Source organism: Emys orbicularis, chromosome 1 (genome assembly GCF_028017835.1).
Source record: "Emys orbicularis isolate rEmyOrb1 chromosome 1, rEmyOrb1.hap1, whole genome shotgun sequence".
NCBI classification, from domain to species: Eukaryota; Metazoa; Chordata; order Testudines; family Emydidae; genus Emys; species Emys orbicularis.
In genome coordinates this window covers 151,817,468-151,836,499 of record NC_088683.1, presented here as the reverse complement: position 1 = coordinate 151,836,499, position 19,032 = coordinate 151,817,468, and the positions used below count along the sequence as shown (strand labels likewise).

Below are 19,032 nucleotides of genomic sequence, written 5' to 3'. Positions count from 1 at the left end.
GATACCATCAGGAACGAAGCTCACAACCAATGGGCATAATCTGTATGGAAGTTTTAAGCCATAGGAAACTGCTAGGAGAGAAACTTATAGCAACAGGGCACCAGTAGGAGGAAAGCTCACAGCGACAGGGCACCAATGGGGCACAGTTTAGGGTCATAGGGCATTATTTGCAAGGAAGCTTGTAGCTATAGAGCATCAAAGTTAGCAGCTACAGGGCACTGTTTGCAGGGAAGTTTGCTGCCACCAGACACGACTGACAAGGAACCTTGTTCCCCCAGGGCACCACTGGGAGGGAGAGTGATAATACCCATGGGAATGGCACCCACAGGACACTGTGTGACAGCCGCTTGTAACATAACATCTGGGTCTACCACACTCTTACAAAGGAACGTCACTATGTGAAATTCAGCTGTGTGGGAAATTGCTGCCAATTGTGTGTGTGGAAGGAGTCTAAGACTAGAATGGGGGGGGAGGAAAGTGTGTGTGCTACAAGTCGGGACTGGGGTTTACACGTGTATAAAGAAGGCAGAAATGTTTCAGTACTCTCTTTTGTGGCCTCAGCATGCCATGGGTATGAGAATCTATTTGCATGTGGCTGTCATGCCATATCACTTCCATGGGCATAGCTGTCTTTACAGTTACGGTTACAGCTCCTAACCCTCTCTGTTTGCATGTGTGCTTAGCATTGACATTCTTCTCATAGGCTGATGGTTTCCCTGCAAAGCAGCTGTCTGGGGAATGCTGGTTTTGAGGTCAGCTGTTGGAGAGAACATGCACTTTCCAGCTTAAAGAGTCACTTAGACTTTTTGTTGAGGGCACAAGTTACCCTGAAAATTCTCCAGAAGCTTAATTTTCCAGAGATTGCTGGGCTCCCACCAGGGTTTGTTTATCAGGGACCTCCTCTCTCTGAGGCACTGCTATAAAATGAATCTTTTCCCCTACAGGAAACTTTCCCTTCCACCCCTGTACTCCTCACCCTTGGATTGCAGGGAGTGGCTATGAGCAGGGAGTGATGGGACAGCCAAGGTGAGGCAGATAAAGTGAGGGAGAAGAGTCCATCGCGGGGGGCATGGGGACCAGTTCCAGTTTTCCTCCTTCAGTGGGAAGAAGGGTACTTCCACGGTTGCCAACTTTTGGAATGTTGTAATAGAATGAGTCCCATGATTTGACATTTATTTTAAAGCCCCAGCTCCTGGGGTCATGTGTCTATGTGAGACTCTCACCTTTCGTTTTAAATAAGTGAATTTCTAATTTCTAACCCTCGGTGTTGCAGAGAAAAGCTTGGAAATGTGACCCCTAAAGGTACAGAATCCAAAAAGCAAATACAGAGAAAACATTTATTATTGTATAAAATCCCATGACTTAGAATCCCTGTGATTTTGTGGGGTCTAACTCATGATTTTTGACTGCTTGGGCTGGTAATGTTGCTTCCAAGATGGTCTTTGGTTCCAGTCCAGTTCCAATCCAGAGAGGGACTCACAGGTTAAGAGAGGAGGGAGGTGCTGGATATCAGCAGTGGCCACTAGGGATCAGCATGTGTCCTGAGAATGCTGGGAGTTCAGGTTTGCAGGGCAGGATTACTCTCCTTCTGGCGAATGGGGCAGAGATGTGCTGACCATGGAACCCTAACTTCCTTCTGACCATGAGAGGTCTGGCCCCTGCCCTATCTCCCCCGCCCCAAATCTGAAGGGAGCCCAGAGGGGCCCCACAAGGTGAAGGTAGCCACGGAATCGCTCAGGCAAGGCAAGCCCTAGACCCCTCTCTGCACCAGCTGCTGCACAGCCCTGCCCCTGGGGGTGAGGGAGATTCACTTCCCATTCGGGCCCAGGTTCCCCCTTCCATCTGGAAGTTCAGCCAAGCAGTGACTCCACCACTCCACCTTTCTTCACCCCTCCCCTCCCCCCTGGCTGGGATACCAGAGCTCTTATTCTGAAATGATCTCACTGAAACCTGAAGCCACATTACCCTCCCACTCCACAGACAGACCTCTCTCACTTCCCCACCCCCATGACCTCCCTCCTTCTTTCCCTTCTCACACTGATTGGGACCTCCCTCATCCCCACAGACTGCCCCAGCCATCAGAAATTCCCCCTCGCTTTTATTGTCCCCTCCCCTCACTGCAGACAGATCTAGGGCTCCCCCCGCTGTGGAATTCTCCTGTGGATGGGTCTCAGCTTGTCCGCACAGCACACCACCATGGGGTGTACCTGGCCTCAGCGTCTCTCCCAATGCTAAGGAGTAGGGACCAGAAGGGAGAACCAAATCTGGGTCTCCCACATTGCAGCACAGGGCCAGGGCACTAACTTTTAAGAGACACCAAAACCAACTCTGCAGGGCTCCCAGTCAGGGCCGGCTCCAGCTTTTTTGCCGCCCCAAGCGGCGAAGCAAAAAAAAAAAAAAAGATAAAGCCGATCAGCAGCACTTCGGTGGCAGCTCAATCGCGCCGCTTCATGAGGGACCCACCACCGAATTGCCGCCGAAGACCCGGACGTGCTGCCCCTTTCCGTTGGCCGCCCCAAGCACCTGCCACCAAATTGCTGCCGAAGACCCGGATGTGCCTCCCCTTTCCATTGGCTGCCCCAAACACCTGCTTCCTTCACTGGTGCCTGGAGCCAGCCCTGCTCCGAGTCCCCAGAGAGTGAGAGAGTGGGCTGGGGAATGTAAGCTGGGTGTCACATGCTTTGGCACCTAGATGCACGATGAATGTAGATGGCAATAAGGAAACACAATGCAACAGAGGTTTTGGCCACTTGTATTTTTTATTCCAAAATGTGTGTGGGGTGGTGGTGGGGTGGGGGCAGATTTGATAGCTTTGGTCTTGACTCTGCAATGAAACTAGTTCTGTTCAAATGGGTTAGTGCTCAGTACTGGGAAGGTGTTGTGGTTACTTCACTTTCTGGAAGATCTGTACACAAACTTCATCTTCTGCTGTCATGTGCTGGGAAGAAGAAAGGGAGGGAGGGAGATAAAAAAAGAGACTTTGGGCAGATCTGCCAGGGCTTCTCAGTTCCAACCCACAGTTCCCATGCTTTCCAGTCCTGGCTCCCTCCCCCCCCCCCCCCCCCCCACAGCACTGCCAATCCCTCTCAAACCTGACCCACACCAACCTCCCTGCTATTCCAGTCCTGGCTGCCACCTGCACGCAGCTGTGCCATAATTCTGCCAGTGCCTCAGAGTCCTTACCCACAGCCTCCCTGCTATTGTACTCCTGCCCCCCATGCAGCTCTGCCAGTGCCCCATAGTCATTACCCACAGCCTCTCTGGTATTGTATTCCTGCCCCTCACCCCACGCAGCTCTGCCAATGCTCAATAGCCCTTACCCACAGCCTCCCTATATTTCCCTTTTCTCTTTGTGCCTTAAGAGGTTTTGCTGAGGTTTTAGTGTCACACATAGGAAACCTTGTGTCTGATTCATCTCTTCCCTTTTCCTCTCACAAAGCCCCAGGAGCTATGGTGGAATTTCAGGGCAGGGCAGGGACATTGGCCGATTCACACTGAGCTCAGCCTAGTCAACTTTTGAACCCTACAGGAGGATGTTTGTGTGAAGTGGCCGTTGCCCCTGAGAAACCATGCATAACGTATGGGGCCTAGCTTGGGATCCAAGGCGGGGAGGAATGATCATCCCATTCTGAGCCGCTGACATTCCCCTAGTGCAGTGGTTCCCAAATTTTAACAACCTGTGAACCCCTTTCACTAAAATGTCAAGTCTCGTGAACCCCCTCCTAAAAATGAATATTTCCAGGGATTTTCTCCTTTACCTGAGCATAAATTATAAAAGCATTGATCTTGGAAATATAAATTTTGTTTTTATGACATGCTTATTACATACTATTTATTATTAATTATTATTTATCATTACAGTATTTTTATTACATTATGAAAACGGTAACACTCTTCCAAGATCTCACTTTCGTAGCTTGTATCACTTTGAATAAGCCTGTTATAACACAAGGCTCCTATGTTTCATCCAGGAGTATCAGATGTGAAACAGCATGAAGATATTTAAGAAGCCAACTCAAAGAGTTCCTTGTACACAAGCATGCAGGTCTCGAGCAGTCCAGGCAAACAACGATGTTACAACAAAGCTTAAACTTGTTCTTCATAATAATTTTAAAAACAATACTAGCTGCCTATTTAATTTTAAAAACAGCAAAAAATATCCACCTCCCTTTCCATTTCTTATAAGTAGTCTTGAAGTTTAAATCTCCTCAGTGTGATAGATATGCTTGTCTTGATCTGCTTAGTTCTTGGAAGTCCAGGGGCTCCAGGCTGCTGGCCCCGTGCTGCCAGGGGTCCCTAGGGACAACTCTGTCCGCCATTAGGGAATTTTTTCCCCGAGAACTCCCTGTAACATTTTGCGAACCCCAGTTTGGGAACCACTGCCCTAGTGAATCCCCTCTAGAGACTTCCCTTTCTGGGGTGTTAGTGTGCCACACCCTGCTCAGAGCTCCTTCTCACCAGATGCAGATGGTCCCCCTCCAGCCAGTGCCTCCAGCCCCGGTTCCTCTTCTCTCCTTGCTGCTCACACACCAGCTGATCCCCTTCCCAGGAGACGACTGTCTGAAAGGGGTTTGGGGAGAGACAGGCAACACTGTCAGGCATGGGAAAAGGCCTTGTCTTCTTCTTTGTACTGTCACCTTTCTACACTGACCCACTACCTGCCCCTCTCTCTAAGACATTTTCAAATGCAGCTCCTGTTTTGAAGGTTTTTTTGGTTATGTTCCTAATTTTAGACCCCTTGGGTCTGTTTGTCATGTATGCTGAGCAACCTCAGTATCTTATAAGGTCAGACATTTCATGACATGCGATGAACTTGTTTGTTCCAGTGGATAAATCATCTGACTTTCTGATTTTTTTCAGGGCATTGCTGCAGGGGGACAGATTTAAGGGTATCTGAATACTGAAATTTTAGACTTCTGGGCTCTATTGTATATTTAACCTTAATTCTCAATTCCCTGCTCATCACATGTATTCATCATTAGACCTGAATACATTAGCTATTAGCCTGTCAGACCCAGCATAGCTCTGAGCTGGATTCTACTCTGGCTCCTGCATCAGAAACAGGATTGTTCTGATTATTAGGCAAAGCCCTAGCCACTGGCCACAGTCAAGCTACCCTTTAAGTCACTGGCCTATCCTCTTAGCCCTCTCACCTGGCACTTGCGTCCATCCACTGGCCCCAGGTCCTCTTCAAACTCCTTTCCCAGGTCAAAGTCCATGATGTAGTTGCGCAGTGAGGTGATTGTGCGGATGGTCATGTGATCTCCAGCATGGATTATCTCCTTGTCTGGCTTCAGGAGGCAAACCAGTTTTCTCAGGGCCACATTAATGTCTAGGTGGGATGAGGTGGAGGGAACAGATAAAGGGGTGTTGGCAGCAGTGAGCTTCCCATAGCAGTGCCGTTCACTGCTCCTTCTTGGTTCTCTTGCTACATTCTCCTCAATGACCCTCACTGCCCCATCAATACATTTCATTCCCTTCTCCAAGCATGCTCCACCTCCCCCATTCAGACTGCCCACCCCTCCTGCACAGACTGGTGGGTGTGCAAGGCTACAGACTGTGTTCATAGTCAGAGAGTTTAGGGCCAGAAAGTCCCACCAGATCATCTAGTCTGACCTCCCATGTATCACAGGCCACCAACACCACTCAGCACCCACATACTAAACTGGACAACCAAAATTAGACCAAAGTATTACAACTGTCAGGAGACTAGACTGTTGTGTGCCACAGGCAGAGAATAGGAGGGACCGAGGTGCACCACCTGTGTCTGAGGCCCAACAATGGCAGGGAAGTGATTATGTGGGAAATACCAGGATAATCCTGGCTAGTGACCCACAGCCACACGCTGTAGAAGAAGGCAGCCCCCTCCCCTTCAAAGTCACTGCCAAGCTGACCTGGGTGAAGATTCCTTCCTGACCCCACATAAGGCAATCAACTGGACCCTGAGCATGTGAGAAAGAACCAACCAGCCAAGCATGTGAGAGAGAATAATCAATGCCACCTCAGAGCCCTCGCCCACCCCATGTGCAACCTCCCTTCTCCAGCTGGGGCCATCTCTGATGCTTAGGAAGAAGGAAACAAAAAAGCCTCAAATCCCAGAATACGTGTGTGGGGGGTGGGGGTGGGGGTGGGGGTGGGAGGTTTCTCTTCCTGACTCCTGTAGGTGACTGGCTGAAACCCGGAAGCATGAGATTTTAGGAAGATCAGACATAAACCAGAAGGGAACCCAGGGCTGCCGAGCCCTGCTCTCCACCATCACAAACAACCCATCATACAATCCCTCTTAAATTTCTCCAGCTCTTTCTAAAAACTAATTGTTTGTTTCCCCCACCTCCAACTCCTGCTGGGAAGCTGTTCCAGAACCTCACTCCTCTGATGCTTAAAGTCAAAGATAGAGGGACAGGCAGGGGTCAAAAATCCCCCCCCTTGGGGTGCCCTGGGAGGTGACATCTTTGGAGAGGGAGGGGTGGAAAAGATAGGAGGGGGGAGCAACCAGGGAAGGGTGTGGTTACCTAAAGCCCGAAGGTAACCGTCCATGTTGTCTTGGGAGACGAATCGGTAATAGCCGGTCAGATTGGGAGGCATCACAGGGCAGATGGGCAGAATTGATCGTTGGAATGAGACACGGGAAGGAGAACAGGAGGGATGAGACCGAGACAAAGCTGGGGACCTTGGACTCCCTCCTCCTCGTTGGTCCCTTTCCTGCTTTCTCTCCCTTAGTCTGGTGTGTGGGGGGGTTATATAGCAGCCCCATGGACGGGCGTCTTGCTGCCGTAAGAGTCCCATGGTTCCTTACCGGGGAACGCAGAAAGGGCTGGGGCTGGCTGTGTTCCTGGCACCTCCACTTCAGTGTGGGAAGGACCAGGGGGAGCAGCAATCGATCCGACACCAGGCTGAGCTTCCCCGGCCTTTCCACACTGGAATTTTTAACTCATTGGTGCCAATCAGGAAGTGTCTGGCGAGCGTCCTCTCTCCATAATTCGGACAGAGTGAGCTTCCTCACAGCAGTGCCCAGTCACTGCCCATCCCGGGAGACACCCCGGCAGCTGTGAACTTCCTCACAGCAGTGCCCAGTCACTGCCCAACCCGGGAGACACCCGGGAGCTGTGAACTTCCTCACAGCAGTGCCCAGTCACTGCCCATCCCAGGAGACACCCGGGCACTTACTCCCTAGCAGGTTGAGCTTCATGACTGCTGTGGCCTGGACTGCTGACTGAGTCTGGGGGACCATGGGAAAGTGGATGGCAAGGCACACATACTCGCTGCCGCCCCACTATTGCGGCCCCTCCCAGCGCAGGTGCCCCCCACCCTTCACACACAGCTCACTGCAGCTCTACCACTGCCTCTCAGCACTACCCTGCAGCACCCCTGCTATTTCAATCCAGCCCCCCCGCCGCACTACCAGGGGCTCTGGAACAATTTGTGTAGTGGGGGTGCTGAGAGCCATTGAACCAAACTGTAAAATCTGTATAGGATGGAAACCGCTTCAAGCCAGGGGGTGTGCGGCAGCACCCCTAATTCCAGCACCTCTGCCCCTCACTCCCAGGCACTGCTCCCCCAGCCTTCTCGAGCTTGCAGCGAGGAGGAAAAGATTGACTCCCACCCCTGTGCCTCGCCTCCCCATCATTGGTCCCTTCCCCCCCCTGCAGCACCTGGCTCCCGCGCCCATCGCATTGGCTGCTGGCGCCCATCAATCAGTGCTGGGCTCTGCTGACATCATGCTGCAGTAGAGGGGCTGGGCTGGGGCAGGGAGCGGAGAAGTGCGAGCTCGCTCCATCCCTCCGCGCTCCGAGGGGCTGCGAATCTAGCCAGCCACCTGCTCCGAGCTCTGCGGCTCGGCGTCCGGCCCTCCGCCCCACGGAAGCTTGAGAGGAGTGAGAGCGCGGAGGGGCGGCTGCACATCACCCCGGAGCAGGTGGGAGCCGACTTCCAGGATGGGCTGCCCGCGGCCCCTTGCCTCCCTCTTCTTCCTATGTGCCTTGCTGCTCGGCAGTTTCTGCAACAAAGGTAAGTGGGAGCCCCCCCAGGGCCAGGTGGGAGCCCCCCAGGGAGGTGGGGTCCCTCCGGATTGTGGGCTGGAACGCAGCGGTCGTGAGCCATCTGCTTTCCAGTCATGTCAAGAGATGACACGCAGCTGCGATCAGCTCATCTGATCCATCTCCTGGCGTGGCGGTGTCTCCAGCTCTCAGCTTGGTGCTGGGCGCTCTGCAGGATCCCTGGTTCTCTCTGTTCATTCCTCCGGTTCCTGCTCACATTGTCACTCTAGTTCTGTTACCTACTTTCCCTCTCTGTCTCCCTAGCTCTTTCCAGCTCTTTCTCACGTTCTCAGGTCGCCTAGTTCTTCCTTCCTCGAGTTTAGTTCTTCAATTCTTTCTCTCCCCACATATCCTTCCTTTATTTCAGCTCTCTGGTTGAATGTACCTTGCCTTTTGTTTCCGTCTGTTGAAATATAACATGTAAAATAATTGAGCTATCCAGCACCACACAACATGCCTCTATCGCCATCCTTTGATCCTAGATTTGTTTCTCCAGCATCTGTCTATATGCTTAATTTACATGGAAATATGTAACCTAGGGGAGTTGCATATAAGAGTGAGAGTATTTTTTGTGCTAAATATGGGGAAACCAACCCTATAACTCATATATTCTGAGCACAGATATTGTCCAAAAAAACATAGAGAGAGGGTACGAGATCTATGGCTGTAGGCACAGATGAGGAGAGAGAGAGAGAAAATAAGAATAACTTAATAGGGCAGAGTGGCATACAAGGGGGCAGAAGGGATGCCTAGGAATGGGGAATTCTAGACCCCATCGCTCCCCATTGGAAGATGCAGAGCTGGTTCTGGTTACTGGGTGCAGAGCTGTGTGTGTATCGGTTTTGGAAGGGGTAACCCCCTTATTATTATTGTTTGTACTGCGGTAGCACCTAGGGGCGCAATCATGGATCAGAGCCCCCTTGGGCTATGTGTCCTCCATTTTCCTTGTGAACTGTACTGTCCAAAGCATGCATCCACCTCTAACAAGTGTCTTTACCTCCCATGGGATCTTCTTGAAGGTGGCAAGAGCCTTCCTCTGCTCCCAAACCTTCCCATGATTCCTGGAGACTTCCCTCCCAAGAAATCATCCTGGTGCCTTCCAATTGACGGACGGATGCAGTCAAGATTTATCCCTCCACCATCAGCTTGTTGCCCCAGCAACAGGGTGTACCTGTTTATAAACCAGAACCTGGCTCAGAGTGGAACGGGATGGGGGCTTTTCTGTGGGAGGGTATGGGGAGGTGTGGAATTGCACACAGAAGGGGGTCCCAGCTGCATACTGATGAGAATAAAGGGACAATGATTGTTTCTCTGGATTTCAGCATAATGCTGCATTAATCAATATGGTGAGATATAAATCCTAACCCACAGCCTTTCCTGCTATGCAGGCTGGATGTCCCCTTTTGATGCATCTTAGTGCTGATCTGGAGCCCCGCTTGCCGCCTGAGTCCTGGACTCTCTACTCACAGTTCTGCCAAGGCACCTCAATTCTGATCTGTGGAAATTAGTGGCTGACTCTTATAGGGGTCACTCTGAGTCAGTACTGATCCCAATGCCCCAACGTGGTGCAAGGCAGAGCTCTGCTGCAGGAAAGGACCCCTATATTAGAAATGGTGCCCTTAAGGTGATAGGGCAGAGTGGCATATCCTTTTCCCCAACCTCTCTGAGACCATGCTGTGTGGTCAGAGCATTGCTTGGGTGTGACTGTATCCTTGTCTCCCTGGATGGGGTAGGATTAGCTGGGAGATGGGGGTTGAAACTAGGCCATTGCACTATAATCCCCAAGACCCATTCAGCAGGGATTGGATAGTGGAGAGGCGGTGTTCATTTGTAATGATTTTCCTTCTCCCTCTCACTCCCTTCCTCCTCCTTTCTCTCTTTCCCTGCCCCGGAGCTTGTGTGATAAAGATTAATTTGCTATTTCTGGGCCTGTGACATTTTTCAGAGCCTCCTGCCGGCTGCTGTCTCGGAGCTGAGTCTGGCCAGGCTCCAGCCAACGAGATTAGCACTCCGGGCAACAAGGAGGGGCCATGGGAATATGGGACATGCCATGGAGCCAGGGATGAAGGAGAAAGGGACTCAGGGAATGGGACATATACATGGAGAGAGCAGCACAGAATAGCTATTTTGGAGCCCTTCAAACCCTGGCCCCATAAAGGGGTGGGGCAGAAGTGGTCAGGTTGCTCCTCGGGAATATTCCCTATGGAGACCCTAAGGGTGGCTCTATCCTTTAATAGTGACTTTATTAAGCCAGGGGCAGGGTGGGATTTAGTTAATTGAATCTCTCCTCAGAACTTGACTCCTCCAGCCTCTGGAGAGTTGCTGTGGTTCTTGACTGAGCTCCCTCCTAGGAATGAGGGCCCCAGGACAGAGCACAGTATTCTCAGTGGAAGCTCTCCAGAGCCACATAGAGGGACTATCCTTCCCTGCCCCTTATCAGTCTACTTGGGGCCTCCTTTATTTCAGGGTTGAGCGTGGTGCCCCCAGCCTGCATCTGGGGAGCCATTAGCTCTATAATTGTGGCTAACTCATTCATGTCCTCCCATTCCTGTACCCCCAAACCCCCTCAGCAAACAAGCACAAACCCTGGATTGAGGCTGAATACCAGGGCATCGTCATGGAGAATGATAACACAGTCCTGCTCAACCCACCGCTATTTGCTCTGGACAAGGATGCACCACTGCGCTATGCAGGTACCTGGGTAACAGGCTTGGAGGAGAGATGGGGAGGACAGAACCAGAAAGAGAGAGACGATTGGATTGTCGCTCAGCACAGGGACTGATTGTTTTACAACACCTCTGGCAAGGGCCCCAGTACAGGTTAGAACAGTGTATGGGCTGCCCTAACATGCACCAGTTGCCAGTGGTCCTGGGAGCCTTTCTTAAAGCCAGGAACACCCTGGTCAAGGCTCCTGCTTCCTCTAGGAATGCCCTGCACTGGGGGCTTCTGCAAAGGATGATCTACCCTGGTAATGGGTCCCAGAGCTGGCATAAAGAAGCCATGAGGCAAGCATGAATCCACACCCAGGGAGATAAAGATGGGAGCGTGAGAAGGGAATGGGTGAGGAAGAAAGGAAAGAGGGTGTTCACACGTTGAAATGGTGGGAGGGGAAGGGGGGGGCAGGGAACATAAGAACGGCCATACTGGGTCAGCCGAAAGGTCCATCTAGCCCAGTATTCTGTCTTCCGCCAATGTCCAATGCCAGATGCCCCAGAGGGAATGAACAGAACAGGTAATCATCAAGTGATCCATCGCCTGTTGCCATTCCCAGCTTCTGGCAAACAGAGGCTAGGGACACCATCCCAGCACATCTTGGCTAATAGCCATTGATGGACCTATGCTCCATGAACTTATCTAGTTCTTTTTTGAATCCTGTTATAGTCTTGGCCTTCACAACATCCTCTAGCAAAGAGTTCCACAGACTGATTGTGCGTTGTATGAAAAAAATACTTCCTTTTGTTTGTTTTAAACCTGCTGCCTGTTAATTTCATTTGGTGGCCCCTAGTTCTTGTGTTATGAGAAGGAATAAATAACACTTCCTTATTTACTTTCTCCACACCAGTCAAGATTTTATAGACCTCTATCATACTCCCCCTTAGTCATCTCTTTTCCAAGCTGACAAGTTTGGAAGAGGGACAAGTTGCAGAGAGATGGTGAGGAGTGGTGTGGATGGGCAAGGACTGGGTGGCAGGGGAAGGCAACTCCCTGCTGTCCTCATTGGCCTGTTCCTCTTTCCCTTTCTGTCTCTCCCCCTCTCCTCCCCTGCTCTGGGGGCACCAGGTGAGATCTGCGGCTTTCGGATCCATGGGGCAGGGGTGCCCTTTGAAGCTGTGATCCTCGACAAGGCCACGGGTGAGGGGCTGATCCGAGCCAAGGAGCCGATGGACTGCGAAGCGCACAAGGAGCACACCTTCACCATCCAAGCATACGACTGTGGAGAGGGACCTGATGGGACCAACACCAAGAAATCCCACAAGTGAGGCAGGAGTGGGTGGCTGTGGTCAGGGCCGGCTCCAGGGTTTTGGCCGCCCCAAGAAGCCAACCCCCCCCCCCCCCAAAAAAAGCCGCGATCGCGATCTAAAAAAAGCCGCGATCGCGATCTGCGGCGGCAATTCGGCGGGAGGTCCTTCACTCCCAGGCGGAGTGAGGGACCGTCCGCCGAATTGCCGCCGAATACCTGGACCTGCCGCCCCTCTCCGGAGCGGCCGCCCCAAGCACCTGCTTGAGAAGCTGGTGCCTGGAGCCGGCCCTGGCTGTGGTGGCTGGAGCCTACCTCTTAACCTGCCAAAGCCCAAATGGGGCATTCAGTGTGTCACAGAGATCCAATATGAGGGGGGCGGGGACACAAATTGCTGTGGGATTCTTTCCTCCAGTGCGAAGAACTCTTTCTAGAGCCTCCAGTTCACCAGGCTGCATTTTTTATGTCAATCATTTCCAATATTAAAAGTGAGGGGAAACCAAGTGTGTATGGACTGTCACTAACTATGGGGCTAAAATGAGTGACACCTTTGAAATGAGAGATGTCTGAGAGCTGTGTCCTAGGGGTCAGTGCTTTGTGCTGCTGTATAGGCAGGAACCCCAGGGTCCATTACTAAGAACATAAGAATGGCCATACAGGGTCAGAAGAATGGTCCATCTAGGCCCAGGACCTGTCTTCCGACAGTGGCCGGTGCTAGATGCTGCAGAGGGAATGAACGAAACAGGGGAAATTTATCAAGTGATCCATCCCTTGTCATCCAGTCCCAGCTTCTGGCAGTCAGAGCTTTAGGGATACCCAGAGCATGGGGTTGCATCCATGACCATCTTGGCTAATAGCCATTGATGGACCTATCCTCTATGAACGTATCTAATTCTTTTTTGAACTCCATTATAGTTTTAGCCTTAACAACATCCCCTGGCAACAAGTTCCACAGGTTGACTGCACATTGTATGAAGAAGTACTTTCTTGTGTTAGTTTTAAACCTGCTGCCTATTAATTTCATTGGGTGACCCCTGATTCTTGCATTATGTGAAGGAGCAAATAATACTTCCTTAATCACTTTCTCAACACCATTCAGGATTTTATAGATCTTTATCATATCCCCCTTTAGTCATCTCTTTTCCAAGCTGAAATAGTTCCAGTTACTTTAATCTCTCCTCCTATGGAAGCTGTTCCATACCCCTAATACTTTTTGTTGCCCTTCTCTGCACTTTTTCCAATTCTAATATTTTGAGATGGGGTGACCAGAACTGCACACACTACTCAAGATGTGGGCGTACCATGGATTTATATAGAGGCATTATGATATTTTCTGTCTTATTATCTATCCCTTTCCTAATGTTTTTAGGGAAGTAAATACTAATAGGAACTGTGTAATCATGGGAGACTTTAACTTCCCGGATATAGATTGGGGAACAAATGCTAGTAACAATAATAGGGCTCAGATTTTCCTAGACGTGATAGCTGATTAATTCCTTCATCAAGTAGTTGCTGAACCGACAAGGGGAGATGCCATTTTAGATTTGGTTTTGGTGAGTAGTGAGGACCTCGTTGAGGAAATGGTTGTAGGGGACAACCTAGGCTCGAGTGATCATGAGCTAATTCGGTTTAAACTAAATGGAAGGATTAACAAAATTAAATCAGAGACTAAGGTTTACGATTTCAAAAGGGCTAACTTTAATAAATTAAGGCGACTAGTTAGGGAAGTAGATTGGACTAACATATTTATGGATCTAAAAGCGGAAGGCGCCTGGGATTATTTCAAATTGAAGTTGCAGGAGCTGTCGGAGGCCTGTATCCCGAGAAAGGGAAAACGGTTTGTAGGCAGGAAATTTAGACCGAGCTGGATGAGCGAGCGTCTCAGACGGGTGATTAAGAAAAAACAGAAAGCGTACAAGGAGTGGAAGATGGGAGGGATCAGCAAAGAAACCTACCTTATTGAGGTCAGAGCATGTAGAGATGGAGTGAGAAAGGCCAAAAGCCGTGTAGAGTTGGACCTTGCGAGGGGAATTAAAACCAATAGTAAGAGGTTTTATAGCCATATAAATAGGAAGAAAACAAAGAAAGAAGAAGTGGGACCGCTTAAGACTATAGATGGAGTGGAGATTAAGGATAATCTAGGAATGGCACAATATCTAAACGAATATTTTGCATCGGTCTTTAATGAGGCTAATGAAGGATTTAGGAATAGTGGCAGCGTGACGGATGGGAATAAAGGAGGGGGGGGTTGACATTACCGTATCCAAGGTAGAAGCCAAACTCGAACAGCTTAACGGGACTAAATCGGGCGGACCGGATGATCTTCATCCGAGAATATTAAAGGAACTGGCGCAAGAAATTGCAAGCCCGTTAGCGATAATTTTTAATGAATCTGTAAACTCGGGGGTGGTACCGTTGGACTGGAGAATAGCTAATGTGGTTCCTATTTTCAAGAAGGGGAAAAAACGTGATCCAGGTAACTACAGGCCTGTTAGTTTAACATCTGTAATATGCAAGGTCTTGGAAAAATTTTTGAAGGAGAAAGTAGTTAAGGACCTTGAGGTCAATGGCAATTGGGACAAATTACAACACGGTTTTACGAAAGGTAGATCGTGCCAAACCAACCGGATCTCCTTCTTTGAGAAAGTAACAGATTTTTTAGATAAAGGAAATGCGGTGGATCTAATATAGCTCGATTTCAGTAAAGCGTTTGATACGGTACCGCATGAGGAATTATTGGTTAAATTGGAAAAGATGGGGATCGATATGAAAATCCAGAGGTGGATAAAGAACTGGTTAAAGGGGAGACTGCAGCGGGTCGTACTGAAAGGTGAACTGTCAGGTTGGAGGGAGGTTACCAGTGGAGTTCCTCAAGGTTCGGTTTTGGGTCCGATTTTATTTAATCTATTTATTACTGACCTCGGAACCGAATGTAGGAGTGAGCTGATAAAGTTTGCAAATGATACAAAGTTGGGAGGTATTGCCAATTCGGAGAAGGATCGGGATATCCTGCAGGGAGATTTGGATGACCTTGTAAACTGGAGTAATAGTAATAGGATGAAATTTAATAGTGAGAAGTGTAAGGTTATGCATTTAGGGATGACTAACAAGAATTTTAGTTATAATTGGGGACGCATCGGTTGGAAGTAACAGAAGAGGAGAAGGACCTCGGAGTCCTGGTTGATCGCAGGATGACTATGAGTCGGCAATGTGACGTGGCCGTGAAAAAAGCTAATGCGGTCCTGGGATGCATTAGGTGAGGTATTTCTAGTAGAGATAAGGAGGTGCTGGTTCTGTTATACTAGGCACTGGTGAGACCTCATTTGGAGTACTGTGTGCAGTTCTGGTCTCCCATGTTTAAAAAGGATGAATACAAACTGGAACAGGTACAGAGAAGGGCCACTAGGATGATCCGAGGAATGGAAAACCTGTCGTATGAAAGGAGACTCGAGGAGCTTGGTTTGTTCACCTTAACCAAAAGAAGGCTGAGGGGGGATATGATTGCTCTCTTTAAATATATCAGAGTGATAAATACCAGGGAGGGAGAGGAATTATTTCAGCTCAGTACTAATGTGGACACGAGAACAAATGGATATAAACTGGCCGTCGGGAAGTTTAGGCTTGAAATTAGACGAAGGTTTCTAACCATCAGAGGGGTGAAGTTCTGGAACAGCCTTCCGAGGGAAACAGTGGGGGCGAAAGACCTCTCTGGCTTTAAGATTAAGCTTGATAAGTTTATGGAGGGGATGGTTTGATGGGATAACGTGATTTTAGTCAATAGGTCAATAACGTGCCATCGCTGGTAATTAGTAACAATGGTCAATGATGGGATATTAAAAGTTAATACAGAGAACTTTTTTCCGGAGGGTCTGGCTGGAGAATCTTGCCCGCATGCTCGGGGTTCAGCTGATCGCCATATTTGGGGTCGGGAAGGAATTTTCCTCCAGGGTAGATTGACAGAGGCCCTGGAGGTTTTTCGCCTTCCTCCGCAGCATGGGGCAGGGGTCGCTTGCTGGAGGATTCTCTGCGACTTGAAGTCTTTAAATCATGATTTGGGGACTTCAACAGCTGAGTCAAGGGAGAGAATTATTCCAGGAGTGGGGGGGTCAGCTTTTGTGGCCTGCATCATGCGGGAGGTCAGACTAGATGATCATAATGGTCCCTTCTGACCTTAAAGTCTATGAGTCTATGAGTCTATGAGTCTATAATGGTTCCTAACATTTTGTTAGCTTTTTTGACTGCTGCTGCACGTTGAGCGAATGTTTTCAGAAAACTATCCACAATGCATCCAAGATCTCTTTCTTGAGTGTTAATTTAGACCCCATCATTTTGCCAGCTCACTCTTCACCCCTTTTCCAGATCATTTATGAATATGTTGAATAGCACTGGTCCCAGTACAAATCCTTGGGGGATGCTGCTACTTACCTCTCTCCACTGTGAAAACTGACCCTTTATTCCTATCCTTTGTTTCCTGACTTTTAACCAGTTATTGATCCATGAAAGGACCTTCCCTCTTATCCCATGACAACTTACTTTGCTTAAGAGCCTTTGGTGAGGGACCTAGTTAAAGACTTTCTGAAAGTCCAAGTGCATTGTATCCACTGAATCACCCTTGTCCACATGTTTGTTGACCTCCTCAAAGAATTCTAATAGATTGGTGAGGAATGATTTCCCTTTACAAAAGCTGTGTTGACTCTTCCCCAACAAATTGTGTTCATCTATGTGTCTGACAATTCTGTTCTTTACTATAGTTTCAGCCAATTTCCATCCCAGTCTCTCTCTCATGAGAGAGGCTGGCCCAGAGCCCCCCAGAGGTCAGTGCTGCTGTGTGGGGACCCAAATCTCATTCCCTGTCCTGGACTTGAATTCTTTGAGGGCTGGGATGAGGCTGGCACCCGCTAGGGATCAGTGCCTTGGTCTGTCTTGCAGAAGACCTAGGTTTCATTCCCTAACCTGGTCTCTTGCTTCCTCTATCACTGCCTCATCAACCAGCTGCTTATTCATCTCTGTCTCCATCAGGGCCACCGTGCACGTGCGGGTGAATGACGTGAATGAGTTTGCTCCGGTCTTTGTGGAGAAGTTATACCGTGTGGCGGTGACCGAGGGGAAACTCTATGACCGCATCCTGCGGGTGGAGGCTATTGACGGAGACTGCTCCCCCCAGTACAGCCAGATTTGCTACTATGAGATCCTCACCCCCAACATCCCCTTCCTGATTGACAATGATGGTGAGAACCTGCCTCCGTATCCCTCTGAGACCACAGTTCACTCCATGTGCCCCCTGCCACCTCTGCCTGGTCCATTCCTCCATGTATGTGTGCTGTGTGATCCTTTTAGCTTTCCTTGCATTCCTCAGCCATCTGCCTTGGAGAAGAGACAGCAGCCCTTTTGTGTTCAGAAGTGTTTCAGCATATTACAGAGCAACACAAAATGACATTGCATGAGGACTTAACTTTTTGGTTCTGCCTCGTTTGTTATTGTGATGAATCAACAATAAACCTTATTTTAGAATGAGACTCTCCTTATGCATTGTGAGTGGGAAAACGGAGCAATGTTCTGCTAATGTACATTTCTCTTTCCTTCTCACTCTGTCTTCCTCTCCCCTTTTCTCTTTTCCTGTCTCTTGACTCTTTTCTTTCTTTCATTCTCTCTCTGTCTATCTCAGTCTTTCTGCTCCCCTAATCCCTGTGTCTCTCTCTACCAGGGAACATTGAGAACACAGAGAAGCTGCAATACAGTGGAGAGCACCTATACAAGTTCACAGTCACAGCCTACGATTGTGGCAAGAAGCGGGCATCTGATGATGCTGAAGTGGAGATCCAAGTGAAGCCCACTTGCAAACCCAGCTGGCAGGGTATGAAGCCTCCTCTCCCACTCAGCTCTTACCATGACCTCCTTCTCACTGCTAGCCCCTCCCATCATGGCCCAGCTACCCCACCCATCCCACCATAATCCTACTCTGTCACCCTATCCCCTTCCTTCTCAGACCCTAACACTTCCTTTATACCTTCCCCTTTCACCCTTCCCTCGTCTCCCCAAACCCTCTCCTCCAGAGCCTGGAATGGAACCCAAGATCCCAGAGTCTCACCATTCCTCAGCTGTCAGCAAATATCTGTGACACCCACTGGCAGAGTGTCCCACCCTCCTCTAGCGCTGGTCCACACAGAGGATAACAACCTACTATTGCTCTCAGTTACTTCGTTAGCCCAAGTGGCAAGGGTCCTTGTGTTGGATCTAAAGTTTCCAACCCTGCTGAGGAACCATGAGGGTGTCAATATAATTCCACAAGATAGAATTTCTGTTTATTCAGTTTTCTTTTTTTTTAAATCTAGGAAATTACATACAAAAAACCCGATGTTAAAAGAACATTGTCTGCAAAGTCTCATTCAGAAGTTAGGAATTGACAGTATTAAGGTTGCTTTTGCAACTTTAATTCAGTTGCCTTGTATATATGCATTAGAATAGTCTGTAATTGTGTGATCACATACTTTTTTTTCCCCTACAGAACCCCTGCCTCATTCAGAACACAGAATGGACCATGCTCTGAGATAAATCAGGGTTGTATAGGGAAGGGGGCTGTTGTCTGTAGGACCCTTGGCTCATTTGTTGCAGAAATTGGAAGGCATGTACTGAAGGAAGCAGGGAGTTGCAGGAAGAGAAAGGATGGTTAAGGCTGCCCTGGAGAATTGGATTCTATCCCTGCCTCTGCCACAGAATGCCTATGTGATACTGGGCAAATCACTTAATAGAATCATAGAAGATTAGGGTTGGAAGAGACCTCAGGAGGTCATCCAGTCCAACCCCCTGCTCAAAGCAGGACCAACACCAACTATATCATCCCAGCCAGGGCTTTGTCAAGCCGGCCTTAAAAACCTCTAAGGATGGAGATTCCACCACCTCCCTAGGTAACCCATTCCAGTGCTTCACCATCCTCCTAGTGAAATAATTTTTCCTAATATCCAACCTAGACCTCCCCCACTGCAACTTGAAACCATTGCTTCTTGTTCTGTCATCTGCCACCACTGAGAACAGCCAAGC

At 49.3% G+C, this 19,032-nt stretch overlaps 2 protein-coding genes across 3 annotated transcripts in view; one reads left to right on the top strand and one right to left on the bottom strand.

The window, feature by feature from the left end:
* Nucleotides 1–2,779: 2,779 nt before the first annotated feature.
* RBP5 (retinol binding protein 5) lies at nt 2,780–6,671 on the bottom strand. The gene is made up of 4 exons (XM_065421450.1): nt 6,513–6,671; nt 5,154–5,332; nt 4,459–4,560; nt 2,780–2,938 (listed from the first exon to the last, which is right to left on the bottom strand). Exons 1-4 carry the CDS (start codon nt 6,583–6,585, stop codon nt 2,885–2,887), a joined length of 408 nt encoding a protein of 135 aa, XP_065277522.1. The 5' UTR covers nt 6,586–6,671; the 3' UTR covers nt 2,780–2,884.
* Nucleotides 6,672–7,934: 1,263 nt separating this feature from the next.
* CLSTN3 (calsyntenin 3) overlaps nt 7,935–19,032 on the top strand; it is a 27,949-nt gene continuing 16,851 nt past the window's right edge. For both annotated transcript variants that reach the window (XM_065404959.1, XM_065404951.1), the window contains exons 1-5: nt 7,935–8,007; nt 10,607–10,729; nt 11,817–12,012; nt 17,014–17,222; nt 17,699–17,848. In XM_065404959.1, the coding sequence (XP_065261031.1) occupies nt 7,935–8,007; nt 10,607–10,729; nt 11,817–12,012; nt 17,014–17,222; nt 17,699–17,848 (751 nt within the window). The remainder of the gene's footprint in view (nt 8,008–10,606; nt 10,730–11,816; nt 12,013–17,013; nt 17,223–17,698; nt 17,849–19,032) is intronic.

Excerpts from the sequence above, each read along its gene's own strand:
- RBP5 (XM_065421450.1), bottom strand. The coding sequence starts at position 6,585 with ATGCCTCCCAATCTGACCGGCTATTACCGATTCGTCTCCCAAGACAAC. Across the intron at positions 5,333-6,512 it reads CGGTTACCTTCGGGCTTTAG|ACATTAATGTGGCCCTGAGA; the intron begins GTAACCACACCC and ends CATCCCACCTAG. Across the intron at positions 2,939-4,458 it reads AGGGGGACCATCTGCATCTG|CACATGACAGCAGAAGATGA; the intron begins GTGAGAAGGAGC and ends TCTTCTTCCCAG.